The sequence below is a fragment of the Ascoidea rubescens genome (assembly GCF_001661345.1).
Source record: "Ascoidea rubescens DSM 1968 unplaced genomic scaffold ASCRUscaffold_5, whole genome shotgun sequence".
NCBI lineage: Eukaryota > Fungi > Ascomycota > Saccharomycetes > Ascoideales > Ascoideaceae > Ascoidea > Ascoidea rubescens.
Window position 1 is genome coordinate 440,331 of NW_017962917.1, and position 24,553 is coordinate 464,883.

At 30.5% G+C, this 24,553-nt stretch overlaps 11 protein-coding genes across 11 annotated transcripts; 6 read left to right on the plus strand and 5 right to left on the minus strand.

Moving 5' to 3' along the window:
• Positions 1 to 797: 797 nt before the first annotated feature.
• On the plus strand, positions 798 to 1,541 carry ASCRUDRAFT_80564 (YOL113Wp-like protein; the record flags this gene model as incomplete). Its single annotated transcript, XM_020194507.1, has 1 exon — positions 798 to 1,541. One exon carries the CDS (start codon positions 798 to 800, stop codon positions 1,539 to 1,541), a length of 744 nt encoding a protein of 247 aa, XP_020047796.1.
• Positions 1,542 to 6,571: 5,030 nt separating this feature from the next.
• ASCRUDRAFT_75494 (glycosyltransferase family 15 protein) lies at positions 6,572 to 8,091 on the plus strand. The gene has a single exon (XM_020193085.1). The coding sequence runs from the start codon at positions 6,713 to 6,715 to the stop codon at positions 8,015 to 8,017; it is 1,305 nt and encodes a 434-aa protein (XP_020047797.1). The 5' UTR covers positions 6,572 to 6,712; the 3' UTR covers positions 8,018 to 8,091.
• A 496-nt stretch (positions 8,092 to 8,587) lies between these two features.
• Positions 8,588 to 10,051, plus strand: ASCRUDRAFT_142651 (uncharacterized protein). The gene has a single exon (XM_020189187.1). It carries the CDS (start codon positions 8,771 to 8,773, stop codon positions 9,926 to 9,928), a length of 1,158 nt encoding a protein of 385 aa, XP_020047798.1. The 5' UTR covers positions 8,588 to 8,770; the 3' UTR covers positions 9,929 to 10,051.
• A 164-nt stretch (positions 10,052 to 10,215) lies between these two features.
• Positions 10,216 to 11,070, plus strand: ATG27 (Atg27p; the record flags this gene model as incomplete). Its single annotated transcript, XM_020189945.2, has 1 exon — positions 10,216 to 11,070. A coding segment is annotated over one exon (855 nt), but the record flags the coding sequence as incomplete, so codon positions are not given.
• A 428-nt stretch (positions 11,071 to 11,498) lies between these two features.
• Positions 11,499 to 12,088, minus strand: ASCRUDRAFT_75496 (uncharacterized protein). Its single transcript, XM_020193086.1, has one exon. It carries the CDS (start codon positions 11,927 to 11,929, stop codon positions 11,678 to 11,680), a length of 252 nt encoding a protein of 83 aa, XP_020047800.1. The 5' UTR covers positions 11,930 to 12,088; the 3' UTR covers positions 11,499 to 11,677.
• A 741-nt stretch (positions 12,089 to 12,829) lies between these two features.
• Positions 12,830 to 13,366, plus strand: ASCRUDRAFT_7718 (uncharacterized protein; the record flags this gene model as incomplete). Its single annotated transcript, XM_020193751.1, has 1 exon — positions 12,830 to 13,366. The coding sequence occupies one exon, from the start codon at positions 12,830 to 12,832 to the stop codon at positions 13,364 to 13,366; it is 537 nt and encodes a 178-aa protein (XP_020047801.1).
• A 926-nt stretch (positions 13,367 to 14,292) lies between these two features.
• ASCRUDRAFT_7719 (uncharacterized protein) lies at positions 14,293 to 14,721 on the plus strand (the record flags this gene model as incomplete). Its single annotated transcript, XM_020193760.1, has 1 exon — positions 14,293 to 14,721. The coding sequence occupies one exon, from the start codon at positions 14,293 to 14,295 to the stop codon at positions 14,719 to 14,721; it is 429 nt and encodes a 142-aa protein (XP_020047802.1).
• Positions 14,722 to 16,028: 1,307 nt separating this feature from the next.
• Positions 16,029 to 16,477, minus strand: PFD1 (prefolding complex chaperone subunit; the record flags this gene model as incomplete). Its single annotated transcript, XM_020194508.1, has 2 exons — positions 16,029 to 16,355; positions 16,448 to 16,477. The coding sequence occupies 2 exons, from the start codon at positions 16,475 to 16,477 to the stop codon at positions 16,029 to 16,031; spliced, it is 357 nt and encodes a 118-aa protein (XP_020047803.1).
• Positions 16,478 to 16,919: 442 nt separating this feature from the next.
• Positions 16,920 to 20,840, minus strand: ASCRUDRAFT_75498 (uncharacterized protein). Its single transcript, XM_020193087.1, has one exon. It carries the CDS (start codon positions 20,559 to 20,561, stop codon positions 17,370 to 17,372), a length of 3,192 nt encoding a protein of 1,063 aa, XP_020047804.1. The 5' UTR covers positions 20,562 to 20,840; the 3' UTR covers positions 16,920 to 17,369.
• Positions 20,841 to 22,955: 2,115 nt separating this feature from the next.
• Positions 22,956 to 23,353, minus strand: ASCRUDRAFT_142668 (uncharacterized protein). Its single transcript, XM_020189188.1, has one exon. The coding sequence runs from the start codon at positions 23,257 to 23,259 to the stop codon at positions 23,053 to 23,055; it is 207 nt and encodes a 68-aa protein (XP_020047805.1). The 5' UTR covers positions 23,260 to 23,353; the 3' UTR covers positions 22,956 to 23,052.
• A 95-nt stretch (positions 23,354 to 23,448) lies between these two features.
• On the minus strand, positions 23,449 to 24,300 carry PRE2 (proteasome core particle subunit beta 5; the record flags this gene model as incomplete). The annotated part of the gene is made up of 1 exon (XM_020190483.1): positions 23,449 to 24,300. The coding sequence occupies one exon, from the start codon at positions 24,298 to 24,300 to the stop codon at positions 23,449 to 23,451; it is 852 nt and encodes a 283-aa protein (XP_020047806.1).
• Between the last annotated feature and the right edge of the window lie 253 nt (positions 24,301 to 24,553).

Here is a 24,553-nt window from a genome sequence, read left to right on the forward strand (position 1 = left end):
CTATAAGTCAAATTGATGATTATACTCCCGTTAGAAAAGCACCTGCTCCTCCAACTAACAATTCAAATACTCTACCAAATTTCTCTTCTCAAAGAAATTTAGCTCAAGGAAACTTGGTTCCAATGAGAAATGCTCCCGCCCCTCCTATTTCACAACAACAGCCAGCTTTGAAACTTCAAACTGATTTTTCAAAACAATCCCAAAAGAAAAAAGACTCTCAAAAAATTGATAGTGGTAGCTCAAAATATCCTTCCGCAAACTTAACTCCAATTAGTCCTCTACAACTAAATAAATTCGCTTCTCCAACTTCTCAACCAATAAGAAAATTCTCTTCGGAAAGTGATAAATTAGTTAAAACAACTACTAATAACAACGTCATCACTCTTCATAATAATAATAATAATAATTTTAATAATGATATCAAGATTAAACCGTTAAATTCTGCTAATCGTATCAGCGAAAAAAATAAAATTGCTAATGTTAATAATAATAAAATTAGTTCTCAAAAGGGCCATCAACACCAAAAGGCTGCTACTGGTGATACTATTAAAGAATTGGCTCCACTTCCAACTGAAAGCCATAGTAACATGAACAGCAAAAAAAAGAAATTAAGTAATGAAAAGAGAATGTCAACATTATCAGAAAAGGAAATTATGATAAAATTACGGTCAATTGTTCACAATACTGATCCAAAACCATATTTCCATATGATTGAAAAATTGGGTCAAGGTGCATCTGGTAGTGTTTATCTCGCCTCTTCTTTAAAAAGAAATGGTGTTAAAGTTGCAATCAAGCAAATGAATCTTGCAGAACAACAAAAGAAAGACTTAATTGTTAATGAAATTTTAGTTATGAAAAATTCTCATCATAAAAATATTGTTAATTATGTAGAAGCTTATTTAAGAGGAACATTCGAATTATGGGTTGTCATGGAATATATGGAAGGTGGTTCATTGACTGATATTATTGAAAAAAACCCCAAATTAACTGAGCCACAAATAGCCTCAATCTCATTAGAAACTATTAAAGGATTGAAATTTTTACATGAAAGACACATTATTCATCGTGATATCAAATCAGATAATATATTAATGGATATTAATTGCAATGTTAAAATTACTGATTTTGGGTATTGTGCTAAACTAACCCAACAAAAGAGTAAAAGAATAACTATTGTTGGTACGCCTTATTGGATGGCACCTGAAGTTATTAAACAGAGACAATATGATGAAAAAGTTGATATTTGGTCATTAGGTATTATGATTATCGAAATGATTGAAGGTGAACCACCATATTTAGATGAGGATCATTTAAGAGCGTTGTATTTAATTGCTAAAAACGGTACGCCAAGATTAAAAAATCCCGTGGTTTTAAGTGATAGTATTAAACGATTTTTATCAATTTGTTTATGTGTTGACGTTCGTGGAAGGGCTACAGCTGAGGAATTATTAACGCAAAATTTCATTAAGAAAGCATGTCCTCTATCAGGGTTAGCTCCTTTATTAAATTTCAAAAGAAAGGAATTTCAAGGGGCCCGTTAATCATTTATGGAATTTATTTCTTAGATTTAACTTCTTTTTAAATTTTGAACTTTGAAATTGTTTTTTTTTCTCATATAATATTATGCAATTTATAAGTTTATGTCTGTGTTTGTGCTAAAATATTTAAGATATTCCGAGATGTTCTAAGATTATTTTATTTTATTCAAATGTTTGAATTTTAAAGAGAGAAAAAAGCTGGAAAAAAATAAAAAACAAAAAAAATAAAAAAAATTATATCTATTTTAATTCTTTATTTTATTTTACTTTATGTGTTATTTTACTTTTTTATTTTATTTTATTTTATTTTATTTTATTTTATTTTATTTTATTTTATTTTATTTTATTTTATTTTATTTTGTCTTGTTTTGTTTTGTTTTGCTTTATTACAATTTTTTTTGGTTTGTATCTGTGTTTGTGCTTTTTTTTACTTTATCTCAAATTATAAATCTAATTATACTTTTCAAGATACTATGTTTATTTTTTGTTGTTCACTTCTTTATTATCTAGGCATACAGATGCGATAATTAGTTAGAGGCTTACTATTTTTATTTTATGTTAACATTTACTTCTTTATAATTTAGTTTCACAATTTATTATTAAAATTAACATATAATATATAGCATGTTGATATATGAGATACACTTTTCACTGTGATACTTTTCAATTAGATCTCATTTCCATGAACACCAACTAATACTTGCCAATGTCTACCAATGTCTAGCACTAATATACATAATACTAATTACATATATTTGCCATTAATTTTTACTGTTCTCGAGTTCTAGAAATCAAAATTCTGTTCAAAACAGAGCATGCGTTTATATGCACGTTTGGCAGCTGCACATACATTTAAATGGTACTGAATATGCACGGTCAATTTAGCCAAGGTCCCATCTTCATATTCACAAAGAAAAGTTTACTATGTTTCAAAATGGTTTTGAAGTCGCTTCGAGATTAAATTTGAGATTAGATTCCAATTGGAAAACTGGATTATTATAAAATTGTGAAAAAAAACAAGAACAAAATGATCAAATGACAATGATGAGCCGGTTAATTCAGCAACCAATTAACAAAAATAAAATTAGTGGTTGTAGACAAAAAACTAAAAAGTAATAACTTAATATTTTAGATTGGATTTTTTGATAGACTGTTAAATATCTTTAAGTGTTGTAGATAATTTTGGTTTAGAATCATTTCATTAAAATGTAGATAGCTGCAATCGTGAGAACGACATTATTTCAGATGTTTTGGACAAAAAATTTGTTTAATTCAATAACATAATAGAAAATATATATTTTATTACAAACTCTATTTCCAAAAAGATTTATAAAGCATTCCCAAATTAAAGAAACATAAAATATTTAATTTCATTTCGACTTGAAGTGAAGTAATCAATTTGTTGAAATCTCTTTGAAATATCTTTCAATCCCAGAAAGTGATCAACTTCATCTTTATGGAAACACTATTCTTTATATTATCAGGCTGATGATTGCAATATTTTCTATATGGTTTAAAACTGTTTTCCGAAAATTTCGATGTGGTTGGTTTAATTATGGTCTGTAATATTTGCTAAAAGTGTGGTCTGTTTTCGATGGCATCGTTTATCGACAGGAAGGAAATCAATTGGAAATGTTGCAGATTGTTTTAAACTTCTTTGATGTTGCTTGGAAAAAAAGTTCCAACTAACCAATTGAGATCTTTCTCTATCATTATAATTCCTCAAGTGCTCATTTTTATTTCTTAATGACAGGATAAACCAACAGGTTTGCATAACATTAAACAAACACAAAGTTTAACTGGTTTCAAATCTTTTTAGAGATTCTCAAAACTATCATCATTTGATTGGGCCCTTTATGTAATTTTAAACAGTAATTGTTCATTATAGATTAATTAAATGGGAATTCTTCATTTAGTATTAATAATGGAACATTAAAAGTAAATATAACATACATCAAATAAAATCCTTGATCAAGTTCTATTGAAATTCTACTTTTAATACCTAATAAATTATTATATTATTTTGCAATTCAGATAAGATATTTGGATTTACTAATTTTCTCTTATTTATGCTGATTTTCACTCATATTGGATGCTCAACACATTAGCTCAACGATTAATTTTTGAGTTCTCATTTTTCTAAGTTTGAAATTTGGTTTGGTGATTTATCAACTTTGGCTTTAATACTGTTTTACAGTTATTCTTTGCACAAAATTGCATAACTTTCATTTCCTAAGAGAGATATTGTAGGCAAATGGATTTTCCAGAAACGTTTATTGAAGAAATAATGCAAAGTAAAAGCTATATACTAAAGCACAAACCTATTAAAAGTATAAAGGATGAGAAAAATGCTAAATTGCACTGAAACCACTTTTTCGATGAAATTCATCGAAATTCAATGATATAAAAATATATAACACTTCGTATTGGCCACATTCATTCAACTCTATAGAGTTGTTAAAAAGGATAAATCTAGTCGGCAAGACAGAATCGCGCTCAATAATAGGAATTTTTTTGAGATTTACCCTGGACAAAGTTCTCAATGTTTCAATGGTTATGACAGGTTTAAATTGAAATAGGAGCCTAGGATCCATTTTTTTTAAAAGGGAAACCCATGAAAAGCACTTTAGAGCTTGACCAATATGGTCATAAATAGAATAGAGATGGTGAAATTTATATATAATGAATTTAGATGTATAATTAAGATCGGCAACGATTATGGGCAAAACTTCCGTTAGAGTAGTAATGTTATTAATTGAATGCAATGACCTTTGGGAAGTCCTTACCTTACCATTCAAATAAAGAAATACCATTTCATTGAATTCAATAAAAGTTTTTTTCATTAAATTTTTGAACAAAGAAAGGAAATGTGGTTTGCATGCATTGTTTACTTATTCTGAAATAAATTGTGCAATTCTCACTTGATTTCTTAATATTGAAAAACGAGTATGCATTTCAGGTTGTGCTCCCTATGTCGATTATACAAATTGGATGAATGATTTACGAGATGAGTACTCAGTACTCAGTACGAAAAGACGATAATTGTAAATTGTTGACTGTGAAGGAACTGAATCTTAAGACTGAAAAGGGAATTGAATAATTTTCTTTTTAATGTTTACCCAATATGAACAGCAGCTAAAGGGAATGATGTAGCAATCAAAAACTTCAACACAGGTAGATAGTTCTATTTCAAGGAAAGCCGAGAAAATAATCATCAACTAAATACTTCTAAATCCAAAATTTCTCACCAAAATGTGACGTGCTTTTAATAAAGCATAATCACCATTGACCCAATATCTTATAAAATTTAGAAATACTCCAAGGTTTTTAATTTCATTTATAATGCTAATGCTATTGTTTGGTAAATCAGACGCTGGTGTATTTGTGGTGTTTAAATGAGAAATAGTATGACAAACTGGCTATTCATCAGATCAATTGGTAGTAATTTCCTGCTGCATTATAGGACCCTTATCACTATGGGTTGCAACTGATTAATTCAGATTGTTGATATATTTCCTGAAAAAAATTTTTATATCACATAATGGTAATTCCTGAGAGATGGCAGTAAATGGAGGTTTATGGTCAAAGTAGCTCCATTTTTGGATCAGTTTTCAAATTTTTTTATTTTTCATTAACCATCTTCTGGCTTCTCTCTTTTATTTTGTTTTCCCTTTTGATTGAGTTTTCTGATTGTCTAAAGGGAATCATGATGATTATTATTAATTTTTTGTACCAGAAAATTTGAAGTGTTTCTTGAGTTTGGACATTTCCTTTAACGAAATTTCTCTTGTCACTGTAGATGAGACAATGTTTGTAGGACTTGTTGGTAGCAAATCAATTAACAATCCAAGCACCAAGTCAATTATAAAATAGAAATTTAAGATAGTAGCAATGATATTCTCTGAAGACATAAAAGATTTTGAAAGATTTTGAAAAATATAATTGAGCCGAAACACTAATAATATATATTTTTCAATTTTTCAAATAATAAGAGAACCTCGACACAAACACAACGCTGTGGCGCATTTTTTTATTTTCACTGAAAGCATTTTTCAATTCGTGAGGTTATTCCCAGGTAAATATTCGATTATCACGATTGAATTTATTCTTTTCTAACAGAACCAAACTATAGACCTGTCAAATTATTGGTTTGTTTTCGAAAACCAAATAAAAAAGAGAAACCATAAAAACTCAGAAGTGTAGATAAGATAAAATAAATTAATGTCATTTAAAGAAGTGGGGCTAATGTTCGAAATCAATAAGCAGATACAAATAATAAGGGGGATTAGTAAAGTTGTAATAACTCATTGCAATTCAATAAAAGAACCAATTTTGGTTAGATCAGCAGCTATTAAAAGTGATTTATACTGTAAATTCAAACCAATTTGATTGGTGGGTTTCACCATTGAGAAAATTAAAATTCTTCTTTAATAATTTTTGTTGTTTGTAGAATATTGAATAGTTTTTTTTTTGAAAATATTATGTAAATTCAATTGTTAAATTGTCACCTAATACTTCAACAATCATAGTTATTTAAAATACTGTTAAAGAACAAATTGATTATTCGGATCAGTCCCCAAAAGAAAGTATAATAGGCTCAAATTGATACATTCATTGGATGTAAAGTAATTTTTTATTCGAGAGATGAAGGAGTTACTTTATTGGAAAATCTTTTAATGAATTATTTAATTTATATTTTTTATGTTTTATTGAAAAACAATCCTCTTCTGAGTTGACAAAAGCACTAACATCCTTAAAAACCGGCCAAATAAAGCCGAAATGCAGTGAATCCGACCAGACCGGAATTTCCACCGAGAATGATTTGTGTCAAAAAGGTATTTCTAACCACTATTCACGTGAAAGCTAAGCATGACGGCGTATATCAGAGCACTCAAGCATCCAACATCTGATTGCAGAAACAGTTTCAGGTCGGAAGTATCACAGGCTATATATTTCATGTGATGTGTTGGTTGCTTAGCAGAAACAAAAGTGAAATATTGCGACATCTGTTCAATTCGATTTTATTTTCAACTGTTTTTTATATCAATAAGACTTGGAATTCAATATTATATTCTCTGTGTCAATTCTGATTGGTTTTTATACATTTATACTGTAATATAGTGGCTCTTTAGGATTTCTATATTATATTATACTATATTGTTATAAAACAAACAATGAATTCAGCAAGATTGGTTAGATTTGCTGTCTTTGCATTTTGTTTAATCCTTTGTGGATTTATACTTTCAAAGGGATCAGGTACAGCATATATTTCCAGATTACCACTTGAGAAGGAAACCGATGGCCAATCACTGGCTGCAGGAACTGGATCAGCTTCAGGTGAAGTGGTTGAGAATAATGACAACGACATTAGCTTGATAAATAATAAAGATAGTAGTAATATTCAAAGTACAAGTTCCAATGCCAATGATCCACAAAAAATTTTCACTGACCCAGATGGATACCAAAAAATCAAAGCTCCTGCCTTAAACGTTGATGAAGGTGATAGAATAAAAGCTACTTTTGTGACATTGGCCAGAAATTCCGATTTATGGAGTTTAGCCGAATCAATTAGAGCAGTTGAAGATAGATTTAATAATAAATTTCACTACGATTGGGTTTTCCTTAATGATGATGAATTTTCCGAAGAATTTAAAAGAGTAACTACATCATTATGTTCGGGTACAACAAAATATGGATTTATTGAAAAGGACCAATGGGGATTCCCAAGTTGGATCGATACCGAAAAGGCTGCAAAAGTTAGACAGGAAATGAAAGAGAAAAAAATTATTTACGGGGATTCAATTTCATACAGACATATGTGTAGATATGAATCTGGGTTCTTCTTCAGACATAAACTAATGGAAGATTATGAATGGTATTGGAGAGTAGAACCTAGTATCAAAATATATTGTGATATTAATTATGATATATTCAAATTTATGAGAGATAATAATAAAGTCTATGGTTTCACAATCTCATTGCCAGAATATAAAGAAACTATTCCAACATTGTGGGAGACAACAAGAGAGTTTACAAAAGAGCATCCTGAATATTTACCAGAAAATAATATGTTAGATTTTATCTCGGACGATAATGGCAACACGTATAATGGCTGTCATTTCTGGTCTAATTTTGAAGTTGGTTCATTGAGTTTCTGGAGAAGCGATGCATACTTGAAATATTTCGAACACCTAGATAAAGCCGGTGGATTCTTTTATGAAAGATGGGGTGACGCACCAGTCCATTCAATTGCTGCAGCATTGTTCTTGCCTAGAGACAAGATTCATTTCTTTGGAGACTTGGGTTATTACCATGTTCCATTTCATAACTGTCCAGCAGACAAAGACATCAGAGACCAAAACAGGTGTTTGTGCAACCCCAAAGACGACTTCACATGGAAGGGCTACAGTTGCGTCGGCAAGTACTTTAGTGTCAACAAGTTGAAGAGACCCTCAGGATGGGAAGATCTCACCGATTAGACAGTGCGTTGAAGATATCCCACCAGCATTTATAATACTATTTTCAATACAACTGAGATGACATTCAATTCTCCCCAAGGCCTTGACGACAAAGGCCTAATAACCGAGACCCTCTCTAGGCCCTTGGAAGTGCGCGTTGCAGGCTTCAGGTCACGTGATACGACAAAACGTGATCATTTTGACGTGTAACCGGAAGCGTGACCGACTCGGAAGACCTCGAAAGCCGCAAAGAACAGCGATGGAGATTTTCATTTTTTCGCAGAGAATTTGCAGAGTAAAAAACAAGAAATGAGTAAAATTAAATTTAAAATTATTTTAAACAGGAATCATTTCAAGTATACTGGAGCAGATATTCCTCCATTTATTCGTATATTTGATCCTGTATAACTAGATAAATTGGGCAGTTTCATGCTTGGTATTCCTAAAGAAATATTAATTTTAAAGAGTGACTAACTATCCCCTTTATTGTTAATTCCAACTATGCTCCGGTTATTTTACTATCAGTGATATTCTTCTTTAATAATAAAATTGTGGAACAATTTGCATAAAATACATAGGGTATAGTTTCATCCGTTTTTTATAAACTATTTCGTGCTACCAGATCAGAAACATAAATATAAACATAAACATAAGCAACATCACAACCAGGATCAGGATCGTAATAGAAATCTAGATCCAGATAACTAAGATTAGTGTCATTTATAATATAATAGCAATCATATTAATTATAACAATCATTTAATTTCAAAATAAATGCCAACCTTGATCATGTCAAATAAACTTATGGATGATCTAAGATCAGTTTCAACTGATTCATTGCCATTAAAAAGGCATTACACATCATTTGATTTTCCTTCTTCTGATGTTTACAGTAACAATATTCATAGAAGTAATCATATTAATATTAATAATATTGATAATAATAATAATAATAATAATGAGAAAAAGGATGGTTATTATTGTGATGGTCCATTTAATTATTCCGAAGAAAATATCGAAAAAATAAAATCAATTAAATTTGATAACACAGATCATTTATTTAAGATTTTAAATGACAATATAAGTGATAAAAATTTAATCAGTTATATAATAAATGAAAAATTCAATGCCAAACTTTCGATCGATTTTTTAATTTTGACCATTAATAATTTAATTGATTTATATAATATCAAAAAAGATAAAGATAATAATTTAATACAATTTAAAACTTCAAACTTTAATTTTGACATATATTCCAAGCTGCCAAATTCGATTGAAAACAACAAAAACGAAAATAAGACAAATGATTTGAATCTAAGCGAGCATTATAGTGATATAAATTTTAAACTAAAAAAGCCATTTCATAAAAGAGATTATTCACTCACAAAGACATTATACTTACAAGAACATAATAACAATAACCTTAGTAACAACAACAAAAACAATAATAATAAAGGTATAACTAACAAAAATCCCATCAAAATAGTGACTGAACAAGATCGAAAATGTTTTCAAATGTTCAATCTTAAGAAACCACCAAGTATCACAATAAAAAGCTACTTGCTAAGAATAAACAGGTTTTTAAAATGCTCACCAACGATATACCTCTCAACCTCGTATCTTATATTCAACTTGATTTACACCCGATTTGGGTTGAGCTTTCCAGTAACTTTAAATAACGTCTTTAGAATAATCATAACCAGCTTGAACATCTCGTTGAACCTCATTGAGGATCTCAATTTCAAGAAGAAGTTTTTCTGCCAAATAGGAGGAATCAGCATCAGTGAGCTCACCAGGTTGCAGTTGAACTTCTTGTATCTCATGGAGTTCAACACCTGGCTCTCTCCCTCCAAGTTGATCGACCATCTCGTCGACGCCACACTCCTAAACAAAAAGCTCCTGGCCATCAAGCAGCTACTTGGCTCGCACTAGTTGTGCTGCCTGTGCTGCTTTTGCTGCCTGTGCTTCTTATCTTATCGCCTTATCTTATCGTTTCATCTCCGCTCGCGCGCGAACTCTCCCGTGCCGCCAACGCCGCTTCGACCCGCGCAACAGAATCTCGACGGCTTCTAAAATTTTACCTGTGCTGGGTTGGAAGAACTGCTGTTAGCTACTTCTTCAGCAGCAGCAACACCAGCACCACTGTGAGCCTCTTCAACAGCGATCTTTCTTCCACCATGATAGTTTCCACTAGCTTCATCAAGCTCTCTTCCATACTTCTTGCCTCCTCGGTTCTTGCCTTTGATTGCTCCTCCAAGGAATTGCCTTCAGATTTGAGTTTTGATAAACTAAAAGGTTTACACCAGTTTTCCATCACAAACGACACACCTCCTTCTTTCTCTAACTTCACTTGGTTCATAAACATTTGTGGCTCAATTGACATTCCAAAAGATGCCACCGGCGACAACTTGTTATCTCATTGTCCCAAGAATTCTCAAATCTGCGGTATAAAACAGATTTCTTTGCCTGGCAAAAATCCTTTAGAGACTGAAATAATTTCCTTCCCAGATTCAATCACCCCAAATTATAAGTTCAATAACGATAATAGTAACAAGAACGACGATGTTGATAGCAACAAAAATCTAACTCTTAGCTTACGTGGTGCCTCGTGGGGTTCAAATTCAATAAATTCGAATTTAAATTTCATTTGCTCAAAGAATATAGATGATTCAAAAGATTCTGATAATATCAAAATTACTTGGGATTACCACAATTTAAACATAAACTGGAAAACATCGGTCGCGTGTTTTAATTCCAAAAATAATGGAGGTGGTGATAATAACGATAAAGATAAAGATAAAGATAAAAACGGTTCAGATAATAATGATGATGATAAATCTTGGGGTTGGTTTACCTGGACCTTCATTTTCTTAGTTCTATTATTTGCTGCTTATATAATCGGTGGTGCATGGTTAACCATTTCAAGAAGAGGAGGCTACCCGACGGATTTAAGTGATGCATTCCATGAAATTGTTGATACAATGGTTGAGTTAGCTAAAGAACTACCTTCATTTGCAATTGAAGTCATTTCAAAATTCTTTGGCGGTAGAAGAGGTGGTTATAGTGCGGTTTAATTCTAAATATCTTCATAGATCCAAGCAAAAAAATTAATCAAAAAAACTAAAATCAAAAACATTTTAATATACTAATATACCAATAATAGTAACTTCATTTATTATAGTAACTTAATTACTTAAATTTTCTGCCTTCTACCATTTATTTTTTATTTTTTTACCTTTATGTTACCTTTATCATTTTCCATTTTCCAATATTATAGTTTAATAATTAAATATTTTAATCTTACACTCCATCTTCCCTTTTTTTAAGATAATTAAATTAATATATTATCATGGTAGATTTTATTAATTAATTTCTGGCCTTCCCCAAAAGAAACCTTTTCAAGAAAACCCGTTTCCTTTTTCAAAATAATCATTCAGAGATCTTTTACATCACTGAGTTGAGTGGAAATATACTTCATTACAAGAGCTGTGAGTATCACCACATCGATTTGAAATATCTCCTCTGATCCACTGAATAACAATAAGTAGTTTACCAACTCATTTAAAACACTCAAAGAACGAATTATAAACCACCTATTGATCTACTGTCTTTTAACCAACTGAACCAACTTTTTGTTTGCACTTAATTTACTGAAACTTTCACACTGTTTCAAATTATCAATCATCTTCTCCCATTCAAAAAAAAATGCTTGCCATATACTATATTATCAAATTCACCAAGATTATTAACCGGTTCATCGTTGATTGAGATTGGTTGTGCAACTGATTTTGAAATACCAGCATTCATTGGACCGAAATTTCTGGTAGCAGAAAATAAAACTGAGAAAGAATATTTTGCGACATCAAAACTTTCAACTGGATGAAAGTTTGAAGCTTTATTTTGTTTGCTCTTATCTAATGCATATGCAAACATTTCATTTTCAACCCCTCCTTCATCATCCTTTTTAGAATAAAAGATTATATCTACTGTAGCTGATATGAATTGCTCACTCTCTTCAATCTTAACTGCTGATAATGAATTTCACTTAGATAGAAAGCTAAAATTCAGTGTCTTAACCGAGTGTCGTTGCTGGTATCATATTGATTTTTAAAGATCCCTTTGATTTTCATTCTAATAATTTGATTGCTAATTTTAGTTGAAAGTTCTTTTTTATTATATTAAATCAAGTTCCAATTTCAAGTGGTTTTCCTGATCTTAATTCAACAGAAGATAATGATAAACTACAAAATTGATCAATATTAAGTTTACTGTCATAAAAATAAATTGAATTAAAATTTCATTTTAAACTTAGAGATTTTATGAGAAAAATTTAATAATTGGTACTATCAAGAGTTTTAATGAAAAATTTTGGTTTGATTTGAATTATTGGGCTGGGATACTTTTAAATCATTATCAACTTTTTTGTTGAGTTCAATTAAAGCATAATCATCCTTAATTTGTTTCATCTTTGCAACCTGATCCAAAATAATTCAACTATGAAGTTTAATTTCGGGCTAATGAATCTTAAAATAAAAGAAAACCAAGATGATTAGACCTAATGAGACAATTTTATTCTGTGAAATAAGGTGTTACAATCAAAGCTGCTGACTGGAAACGGCAACTGTTACAGAATGCATGTACGTGTGGGCTAAATCAATAGTACCGGTAATTGCAGCTTGATTGATTTTTATGTATAAAGCAAAAAGTAACAGTAGAATATTTCGCGCTATTTCAAGTAATAGCAGATGTCAATCATAATTTATAAAGATTCAGTTGTTCAATTTCTGAAAGAAAAATATTCAATATATTCTAAATGTACTAGATGGCTTGGCCATGTTTCTGGCTCAGCATATATTGTACAATATACCAATTTACAAGGTGGTTCCTTTTATATTATCAAACAACCCATTACTAAAAATTAGTGTTCATTATGTGCCTTTTAATACAACTAAGATTATTGGTCAAGGATTACCATTAAAATACGTGTCAATTATACGAAATCAATATCCCCCACAATTAAAAAAGCATTTAGTTTTACAAATTAATGAAACTTCATTGTTCAGAAATCAAATGTTTTTCTTTATAAAGCACTTGATTATGAATACTGAAGTATCATTAAACTTTATGTCCGAGTGTGATTTTAGACTTCCTACAGTGTTTAAATCTTTAGAGCAAATGATTGCATTGAATTTTTTTAAAACTAATTTTATATGTGATTGTTTGATTACCAACTTTGATGCTAGAAGCACCATGCAAGATTATAACCGACAATTTTCATTTAATCAAACCAAATGGAAAATTTTTCGGGCATTCATGAAAAAAATACATCCATATAACCATAACTACTACAAACAATTCGGATTAAACTAAGAACAAAGTTTTATTCTTTACAACATATTACAAAGTAATTGAACATCTTCAAACAATTTGGCAACTCTATATTATTGAATTTAAAACATCTATGCTTGTCTGCTTAGGTATCGAGCTAATCATCTAATTTCCATTTCTTTCTAACTTTAAATCGCTTGATCTTTCCAACAATGTTTTATATAATAATATGATTTGAAAGAGCTGTACAATTTGGCTTACTTCAAATTTTCCAGAAATCGGTTTGTAAACTTTCCCGATTTAGAGCTATGTCTCAATTTGCAGAATCTCAATTCATCAAGTCACAATTTGACGGTTTTTGCAAATGATTTTATGGATTATTTAACACTATTGACATTCTAAGAAAATAATATATACAGAGTTAAAGATCAATAAAATGCCTAGAAAAACTACCAAACTTGCGGTCCATGGAATCGCAGTTAAGAATCCCAGACGCAATCATAAAATTTTCATTATTGGCTTACTTAATATGGTTAGATATAAATATATTGGGGAAAAAAAACCTAAACTTATGTCTCACATTTTCAAATTTAGAAATTCTTGGTTTATTTCTGGCTGATTTGAAAGGAATTAATATCTCATTTGGTTTACCCCAATTGAAATATTTCAAATTGAGACGAGAATGAATTAAAAATTGATGTTTTGAGGAAATCAAATAATGTCAAAGAAGTACAGGTAACAATCAACAATACTTACAATTTTAAAACGTCTACGAAATCTAAAGAAATTGGCTAATCTAAAATAACTGACTGTTTATGGTGATGATAATAAAGACATCAAACTACCAGAAGAGTGAAGCAATCTGAATTTAGTGAAAAAATTTTTTTATGAATTTAACAAAAGTTTATATTTGACACTGGTCAAGAATAAAGCATTTGAATTTATTGCTCAAGAAGATTGCGAAATTGATGAAAATACGAGCATTGAAATTATCGAGTGATATAGATCATGTATTGGATAGAGTTTTAGAAGTCAATGATTCAAATCAAATCAATAACCTAGTAATGTTCAATCTAATTGGGAACATAAATTCCAGAATAACAAATTTAAAAGATTTAACAAAACTAAATAAACTATATTTAAATGATAATGAAATTTTGAAAATTGTGAACATTTGTAACTTCATATTACTGAAGGAATTAGATTTACAATCGAACCAAATACAAAATACTGAAAATTTAAATAATGTAGATAATTTGGAATTGCTAAATATCTTATATAACCAAATTTCTAAACTTAAAGACTTATTTGAATCAACAAATTTGAAAAAACTAGATTTAGTGATAAATTGTATTGAAAAGATAGGCGGATGCAAAAACTTTATCAAAATTGAATAATTACATCTTCAAGCCAATAAGATTCAAAAAATTAAAAATCTTCCAAATTGCTCACATTCAACAATATTAGCTTTAAATAGCAATTTCATTAAACTTTTAAAATACTAGTGGTTTTCTGTTTAAAAGGAAAAATTTTCCTGAAAAATACAGTACTTCAAAAGACAATTTCACTCAAACAAATGGAATCGAATGTAAAAATATTTGATTCCCTCATATTGCTAGCAGCGATTCGCTCGTACTGGAAAGTGTTCATGCGCACAAGTTCGCGTGCACACAAGTTCGGCTGCGAACACTCTGAAAAAATGGTTCAAATAAGTGCGGGCAAATAAACGGAAAAAAACAACAAAAAGAACACCGTTCAAAATAAAAAAAGTGACAAATAAAATCAAAAAATAAAACATTTAATGTAATATAAATATAAATTTGAATATACAAAAAAACAACTTTCCAATTATTTTTAGTGAAAATTGAATATTAACCAAAAAAAATAAAAAATTTGTATTAAAACTTTGAAACCCTTGAGGCAACTGTTGCAAAGCTGATGCAAAGCTGATGCAAAGCGCTTGGATCTCCAGATTTGGTCTCTACCTAGGCCGTGGCACATGCTATCGGTCTTCTCACGTGATTATTAGAGATTGTGTGGATCGCTTATTTCATCTGTACGTTACTCATCCGTACGTTATTTATCCGCATCTTGGATACGGATAACTCTCGCTATAAATAGTCCGACATACATCGGTTCGCTTAAACGAAAAATACATCAAATATATTCTTTTTCTTTTTCTTCGACCATTGGGCTCGAATCAAGATCTAACCCAGGCCCCATAAAAGGGGGCTGACGTCCCCTCAACTTTCTTCTTAGATATTTCTTCACCTTAACATATAAGCATGGATTCGTACAACAAAAACAGAACGTCGCCGTGAGCCTTTAATGGATCTTGGGTTAAGGGCGAAGGCTTATGTGTTTTTTAATGGAGCTGGAACAGGTGACGAATAGCTCGGAAAGCTCTTTCGACTAGTTTACAATATTTTAGATGATGGAGTTCTTGTGATGTTTAGTTATTTCAGCGATATTGAAACTTCTTGTCTAGGTAATTTGCCCAATTAAGCAATTGTAACGAGAATTATTATTTCGATGAAAACCGTAGATCAAGAACCAATTTCACTACCATTAAAAAGTTGGGGCTAATCGACGATAGCTCAGAAAATTTGCAATTCTTGCAAGTGTGGAAAAGAATCTCTGTGTTAAACGTAGCAGAGAACACTATATACGGTTCATATTGGTTTATCACAATTTCTTGATTTAATTAATTTTCAATCCCAAATATTTTATTCATTCCATTAATTGTATTTTTGACGGTAGTCTCAATATACACCTTCTTTTTATTCAATGCATTCACTTGCTCCTTTAAATTATCATCCTGCATTTTTAAATCTGTTAAATACTTCTCACTAGATTGTTTGTAAAACATTTTACCACATCCTTTCCAAACAGTATCAACTTTATCCTTTTTCAATTCGCTGGTGGTTAGCTCATTCAATTTTAATGAATTGTTTCTCCTGTTTAATTGAATATTAACCATCTGTAAATCAGCTTCGTTTTTACGAAGATTCGCATTCATCTCAACCAAGAGCTGTAATATATATCAGCAATTATTCAACTACAGTTAATATCTGCGGTTACTTTCAGTCACTAATCCATTTTCTTTTTAATAATATATCATACCTTTTGTAATGCCTGAGGAGGAAGCGACATTATTTTATAACAAAAGTGATATGCCTATTAGTGTATTTCAATATTTCTGTATTAAATCCTTTCCTTTATCATATTCCTGGAATTTTTTATGTCAGGTTTTAATTCGTAACGCACGAGTCACATGAGCATTATTTTGTAATAAGTCTCTGTATTAGGATAGAACACAAGTCTTTGGTTATTACTGGGTTCTGTCTATATATTATTATTGGTGAATAATATGCATTTAGCTATTTATATTAAAACTTATTTCTTGATTCTTTTTTCTTATAATTATTCTTATCTTCCGCCTCTTTTATATTGTCAAACAGATACTCAATTTGGGGAAATTAGTACTTGTGGCTAACGCACGATTTGGGGCCGAAACCTGTTGAACTGAGACAAAGTGTATTACCTAACAAAGTCATGTGTTAGTGGAATAACACAATTTGATACTACCTCTTTTCGACCATGTATTTTCGTTTTCCCTATAAAATCGAAACTAAAACTGCTGAAAATATCAGTTCAACTGAATGAAAGAATTATAATAACTCTTTGGGTTTTTCTACCGGTTTATAGTATAAGCCAAAGTACATCGTTAATTCTGAAACTCAAAAGAATTATCACATTTGAAATTGGTTTTAAACCAATCAAAGGTTCTCCTTTATTCATCACTCATATGTATCAATTTGCTGTTCATGCCAAATTATGTTTCTCACCCATAACTCGGCTTGATCAATAAGAATCATGGCATTCTTCCGAACGATAAATTCTCTTATACTACTATATTTTTTTATTCTATTTCAAAATTGGGAAGAATTAAAAAAATAATAAAGATACCTTTTAAAACTAAAATTAAATCTAATATATCTAATAGTACAATTCTATCAATAAAAGCCCATACAAAAATTTAAAGTTATATCTTTAGCATCTTATTGGTAGTTTCTAATTCTAATTGTTCATTTTCATTTTTATCTCTATTTCTTTTACGATGATTCATTTTTTTCCCATTTTCGACTCCAATAATGCCCTTTTCAATTTCTTCAGCAACATCAACGAAATTTTCCATGTCTAAAGCAATGTCTATTTCGTCACTTGAATTTTTAGCGACTGAAGAAGCCTCTTTTGCTACTCTTGTTATTAGTTTTTTTTCTTCAGAAATATTTATATCCATTTTCTCAAAATTCTCTATTTTGGATTTCTCTAAAGGTATTTCTTCAACTTTATTGTTAATCTTTTTTCTAATTACTTCATTTCCAAAATTTTCGGTTACTTTTTTTTCAATCTCATGATTTTCGGTAATTGAAAAAACATAACTATCTGCAGTTATTTTCTTCAATGTTTCAGAAGCAACCATATCAATTTCAGTTTTTTCAGTTTTAACTTTTAATTCAGTGTCTTGATTTGCCTCATTGTTTTTATTCTCTACTAGATTATCATTATTAATAACAGAGAATGTTTTGTTTTGAATTCCACCATTGTTTTGAATGATCCCCCAGTTGTTTAAAATTAAACTCTTGTCATTAACCTCCTTTTTATTGTTTTCAGTGTTTGGGTTATTTGGATTATTTTCGCCACTTTGAGCACTTGGATTTCCTTTGCGAATTTCTGATTTGCTAGAGGTTTTTAAAGAAGATGATGATTTATTAACGGCTTGCAAATTGTGGCACTTTTCGGTTTTGGTTTTGTTTTCGGTATTTGTTTTTTTTTCAATATTATTTGTTTCAATTTCTTCAACTTTCTTCATTTTAGATTTTGACGATTCTGAAATTGTTTTTTTTTCTTTTATTTCAAATGTAACAGATGGATTTTTCTCATTGTTATCATTATTCGCTTTAGTTTTCAATTTTGTATTGGTATCTTTTAATAGTGAAATATTTTCACTACTTTTAAAATTATCCAAAACTGCTGCATCGTTGTTTTTCTTATTCATTGTGTCTTGCAAAATTGAAGCATTAACTGCTTTGGGATCAACCTCCAATTTAAAATTTATTTTATTGGGAAAATTTTCTTTTTCAACATCTTTTTCTTCTTGAATTACAGCCAATTTTTTTGGTTTTGTTAAATTTGAAATATGATTAGGTTCCTCATCATCAATTATTGCATTTTCATCTTCCGAAAATATTTCGAGATCTTCGCCTGCCATAATTTTATCCAATTTTTTTTCAAACGCAATTAATGAAGGCGTTCTATTCTTGGGACTCATTGCTAAAATATTTAATGGCAAACTTTCTTTGTAATTGACTGTTGGTAAGGGCGGTATATCGCTAACTATCGGTTTCCCATCTCTCGAAATAGATTGTAGGACTTTATTTAAGTAATGAACCTCCGAGTTAAATTTTTCAATATCAATCTGTTCATAAAGCTTATCAGAATTAGAATCTCCATCAATTTTACAATTATTCACTATCTTGACTGATTTTTCAGAATTAGTTTTATTACTTATATTTTCAGTTGATATTGCCTCAACTGAATTATCTGATAAGTTAGTTTGATTAATAATTTTATTAAGTTTATTGTGATTTTCTATTATTTGTTTATCTATTTTTTTTTCTTTTTCTTTCAAAATTTGTTGTTGTTTTTCTGCTGATTCTTCATTTATTTGAACTTTTGCCATTTCTTTTGTACTCTCGGGTTTTTCAACCTGGGTAGATTGTTTCTTATTATTCACAATCCCATTTTTGTTCATTTCTTTTTTAGAAGCCTCTGATTTGTTATTGTCGTTTGTTTTTGTCTTTAATTTTCCAATTTCATCAAATGTTTTCAGATGATTTATGGCAATTTTGTTTTCTAAATCAATTTTAGGTTGAGTGCCTTCTTCATTTTCTGAATTTCCAAACTTTCCTTTATGGGGCATTTTAGGAATTATTAAAGTGGTTAACGCTTTGGAAGTTTCTGGTTGATTCTGATATTCAACCTTTCCTATAATACTATTTTTATAAATTTCAGTCTTGCAGTTTGTTCCTGATATACCTCCAGCTTTTGAAACAACTTCAGAAACTTTGAGGTTTGGCAAAATTTCTGAGGGGCTGTTAATTGAGTTTCTTTGAGTAACATCTCCAAGAGACCTAACCAAGGTAGATTTTTTGATATCTATAGAAATGCCATTAGTTTTATTTTTATTGATGTCAGAGATTTGTTCAGATTTTGATGTTACAATATTCTTATTTGGAAAATCTTTAATATTTGAATTGTTATTCAGAGTGTTAACTAATGGAATTGAAGATGGATTGATCTGCTTGCTCAAAGGAATTATTGGAATTGAACAAGGTTTTAATTTATTTCCATTATAGTTTCTTGTTCTTGAGCTATTATTTGATGTTGTGAGAGATGGATTGGAATTATTTTTTATAATAGGTTTCACATTCGAAGTTGTTAGAGGGGGAGGCAGAAATTTCACTTTACCATTTGTCACTTCATGTGTAATTTGTTGCAAAGCAACTGATAAAATTTTTGTGATATTGGTAGGAGTTTTCTCAATAATCGTTTTCAATGGGTCCTTAATTCCCTTATTTTTACCTATTGTATTTACCTGATTAATTGTAATAGCTAATGATTTGGTAATAATTTGTTTGATAGTTTCATAATCTAGATTTTTTAAATCTTTTGTTAGTCTCATCAATTCTGCTTGCAAATAACTCATCGATTTTGGATCAATAGGTAAAGACTTTTGTTGAACTGCATGTTTTTTAATACTGTTGTTATTGTAATTATCATTCATAGGAACCCTAGAACTTTTATTAGTATTCATTCTTGAATGGATTTGGTTTTGCGGTCTATTAGCTAGCAAATTATTTTGTAAGCTTGTTCCAACACTTAAGAAAGATTTATTAGAATTGTTTTGTAATTTATTTTGTGAATTTAATTGAATATTGTTTGATCCTGAATTCAAATTTTGATTTGATGCATTTGTTAGTAAAGATGTTGCGGTGGTTTTCATGGGTATTCCTGTTATATTTGTTTTAAAATTAGTGGAGAACGCTTGTAAACTTTTTGAAATATTAACCGTTTCATTATTCCTCTGAGTAGAATTGTGTGATTTATTTGTGTTTTCCTGTCGCTGATCCAAAGACTTATTTATCGAATTATTAAAATTAATGGGATTCATATTTCTTTGACTATTTGAATTTTCAAGAATTTTATTAACATTAATGTTATTAATATTAGAATTCCTTATAGACGGTATTAAACTCTTGATATTGATCTGGTTTTCATTTATATTATTATTTATATTGTTGTTTGCAATTGTATTGAGATTACCAATATAATTGAACGTATTTCCATTATTGTTGTTAGAGGACTCTGTAATACTGATACTACTATTACTATTACTATTACTATTACTATTACTATTACTATTACTATTATTATTATTATTATTATTATTATTATTAATATTATTATTACTATTACTATTATTATTACTATTTGGATTATTCTGATTAGTGTTCTTATTTATGCTATTCATGTTATTTGTATTACTAACATTAGTAATATTAGTTATATTAAACTTTGAATTTAAGCCAAATTTCAAGTCTTTATATTGAAGTTGATTCGTTTTTTGAATTAAGTTTGGTTGCTCTATCTTTGTAGGATTGTTTTTTGTTTCTAAATTTGAAGAAGATTGTTTTTTTTTCTGTCTTTCCTTTTCAGCACAATATTCTTCATTTAAACCCCATATTGATTTTTTACCATCTTTTAGAATTTTTTTAAAGGCTTTATTATGAGATAAATTATGACGGACAGAACTTTTCCAAGTGTCTGCACTGGAACAGTAGAAAAAATAAGGATATAATTCTTGAATCGAACTGTAAATTTCGGCTAGAGACATTTCCTTTGGACTACCATGAGCTTTTAAACAATGAGCAATAAAATTCGAAAAAGAACCCTCAGGTCTTGAACGATATTCTGGAGGAATTTCATCTATTGTGTATTCCTTTTTGGAAGTTTTTTTAGGCCTCACTATTTTCTTTTTCTGGAGTGTATTTATATTTAAATTTGTGGTTGAGTTTTGGTTTGAGGAAGAATTTGAGACTTGTTTTGAGTTTGATATTATTGATTGATCTTTATTTTTGATTGAATTTGATTTTTCGTCAGATTTATTTTTCTTTCTTTCATTATTTACTTTTAAATTTTGAATAATTTCATCGATATTACCTATTTTGGGGATTGTAGAATCAAAAATTGGACTATTTTTATTAAAATTTCTATTTAATATAGGGTAAGTAAATTTTTTATCATTTTTTAATAGATTTGAATTTGTATTTGTATTTGTATTTGTATTTGTATTTGTATTTGAATTTGAATTTGAATTTAAATTTAAGTTTAAAGTTGAGTTAAGATTTGATTTAGAATTGATAAAACTATTATTTATATTAATATTAATATTTTTGTTAATGTTGGCTATAGTATTATTGGAGTTTAAGTTTGAATTGTTGTTGTTGATAATTGATTTGTTTGAAATAATTTTATTATTTGCATTAGTTATATTTTTAGATAAATTTTTAGAATTGATGTTCAATTTTGTATTTTTGTTACTATTATTCTTAATATCCAACAGCTTATTATTGTTTGAGGAAATATTATTTGGTTGTTTTTTCAGTATTGAAAAGTTTGAAGCGGCAGAGATGGGAGAAGAAGGGTTTTGGAGGCTTATTGAAGAAATTAAAGGGGGATCAAATTCTGATTTTACAATTGAGTTTGAAATTTTAGAGTAGAAAGGTTGAGAGTCGGTATCGGTATCGTTATTATGAATATCGTTTTTGGTAGATTCAATTAAGTTCTGAGATATCAAAGTGGAGGTTTTCAGTAACATATCCAGAGTATTTAAATTTTCAATTGGATTTTTCAAATCAATTTTACCATCAGATTTAATTGTATTGTTAATGTCTAGTATTTGGTTATTGTCTTTTAGTAATAAATTTGATTGAAGTAGGTCATTGTTAGAAATATCAGAGATCGTTGGAAAGATGATATCGTTGTTTGTAGTATTCGAATTAAGAGTATCAATTGAGGATGAGTTGATTTGACTGGTTTGGTCATTTGAGTTAATTTGGTTGGGTTGATTGGGCTGAGTATTTGGTAAGATGAAGGAGAAGTAAACTTGACATATTTGAATTTTGCTACCATTGTGTAAGGAAACAGTTGTACCACTTTCAATAAATTCGTCATCAACAAAGGCGCCATTTCTGCCTAAGATTGATAATTCCCATCTTTGGTTACCAAAATTATAGAAGATTTTGGCATGTTTTCTACTGATGACTTTCTTTGTACCTAAATGAACATCGACAGAGTGAGAGTTACTTTGGTCGATATTTCTGCCCAAGATAACTTGTAGAGCTAATAAATAAAAAGTGAAACCATCAAAATCTAATCGGGCATAGGCTTGAATTTTTGAATCATCCATTTTTTTGTTTTTTGATTTTTGTGGAGAGAAGCAAGACTTTATGATTTGGTATTTATTAATGAGGTTATGATATATTTGGAGCCTTCTATTATATTATGAAGTAAAAAATATGAGTAAATTTCATTGAAGAAGAATTGATAAAGAGAGGATTGTGAGGAATATATGGTGATTGTGTAATTATAGGATACGATAATCAAAAAAAGGAGAAATGGGGCAGAATGAGGAAGGAATATCGGTGGAAATTGTGATGTGAAATAGATTTGGAACTATTAAAGGAAAGCAGATATCGATTAGATATATATTTATAAGGATATATAGATATTGAGAGCAAAGAGATAATTGTGATGATTGTGATGGAAAACCAGAGAAACAAATATATATAAAAACAAATTTTTTTCATGAAGGGCTGTTTGCGAACAGGACGGGCAATAGACGAACACAGAAAGATGTGCTTGAAAGAGATTTCGTGGAGAATTGGAGAATAGCGAACGGTAGCAAACACAGAAGGTCTCAAATTATTACAATTCAATTACAGATATATAGTAGTATAGTAGAGGAGTGAGCAAATGAGCAAGGAGAGGAAATGAAATTAGGTGACAACGTTGTTGAAGGAACCCTCTGCCTGTTTTGTTTCCCAGAACAAAGGACCAACGTCGTGATTGCCATAGTATTTCCAACCTTTCTCAGTAACATGGTAGAGATTGATGGAACCACCAGAGTAGGCATCTCTGTGGGTGGCAGCTAAAATACTTCGCTTACCCAACTGAAGAGCTTCGTCCACAGACAATTCCCACTTGTAGTTGGAGTCCAAGACACCATAGGCAAAAGTCTGACCAGAACCAACACAAAATAAGTCACCGTTCAATCGTGTGCCATCAGAATCGACGTAGTAGATAGTAGGGCCTTCTTTCTTGGTGTAACCACAGATCATAGTACCCATTGAGAGACCCATGCCTTTGTAGTTGTAAACCAAGTTGGACAAGATTTTGGAAGCAGCAGCAACAGATATTCTTTCTTTGTTTCTGAGCTCGTGCAATCGACATTGGGTACCTAGCCATGTTTCCCAAAACTGACAATCAGCAGCACCACCAGCCATGGTTCCCAACAAGAAGGGATTGATTTCAATAACTTTTTTGACAGTTTGAGAGGCAATCCAGCTTCCAGCAGTGGCTCTGGAGTCGACGGCTACAACAATGCCTCCCTGGAACCTGAAGGCCAAAGTGGTGGTACCATGGGCAATCTTGATCTTGACATCTGGATTGACGCTGTCGTCGGTGTTGGCTCTGAGGAACTTTGTGGGTTGCGATATTGGCGGAAGGGCGATGGATGGCGACAAGGAAGCAGCGAGATTGTTGGTGCTGAAGTTGGAAAAGAAGCTCTGGTCATGAATAGCAGCACGCTCTGAACCGGCGCAGGCAAGGCGGTTGGCAATTGAGTTCATGGTGGTGAAGAGAAGCAGCAGAGACAGCAGAGACAGCATGAAGAAGAAGCACAGGAAGCTGAGGCTGGTGGCAACCTCTGCTTCTGACCGAGTGTCACGTGTACACTTCCGAAGCCGGCCGGTGCGGGGCATGACGCAGGGAGCTAAGCGCCGACACTCGACATATAAAGAGCACATCTGCTGCTTCTTCTGCCTCTGTTTCTGATTCTGCTTCTTCTTCTGCTTCCTCTGCTGTCTCTGGGTTTCGTTCATC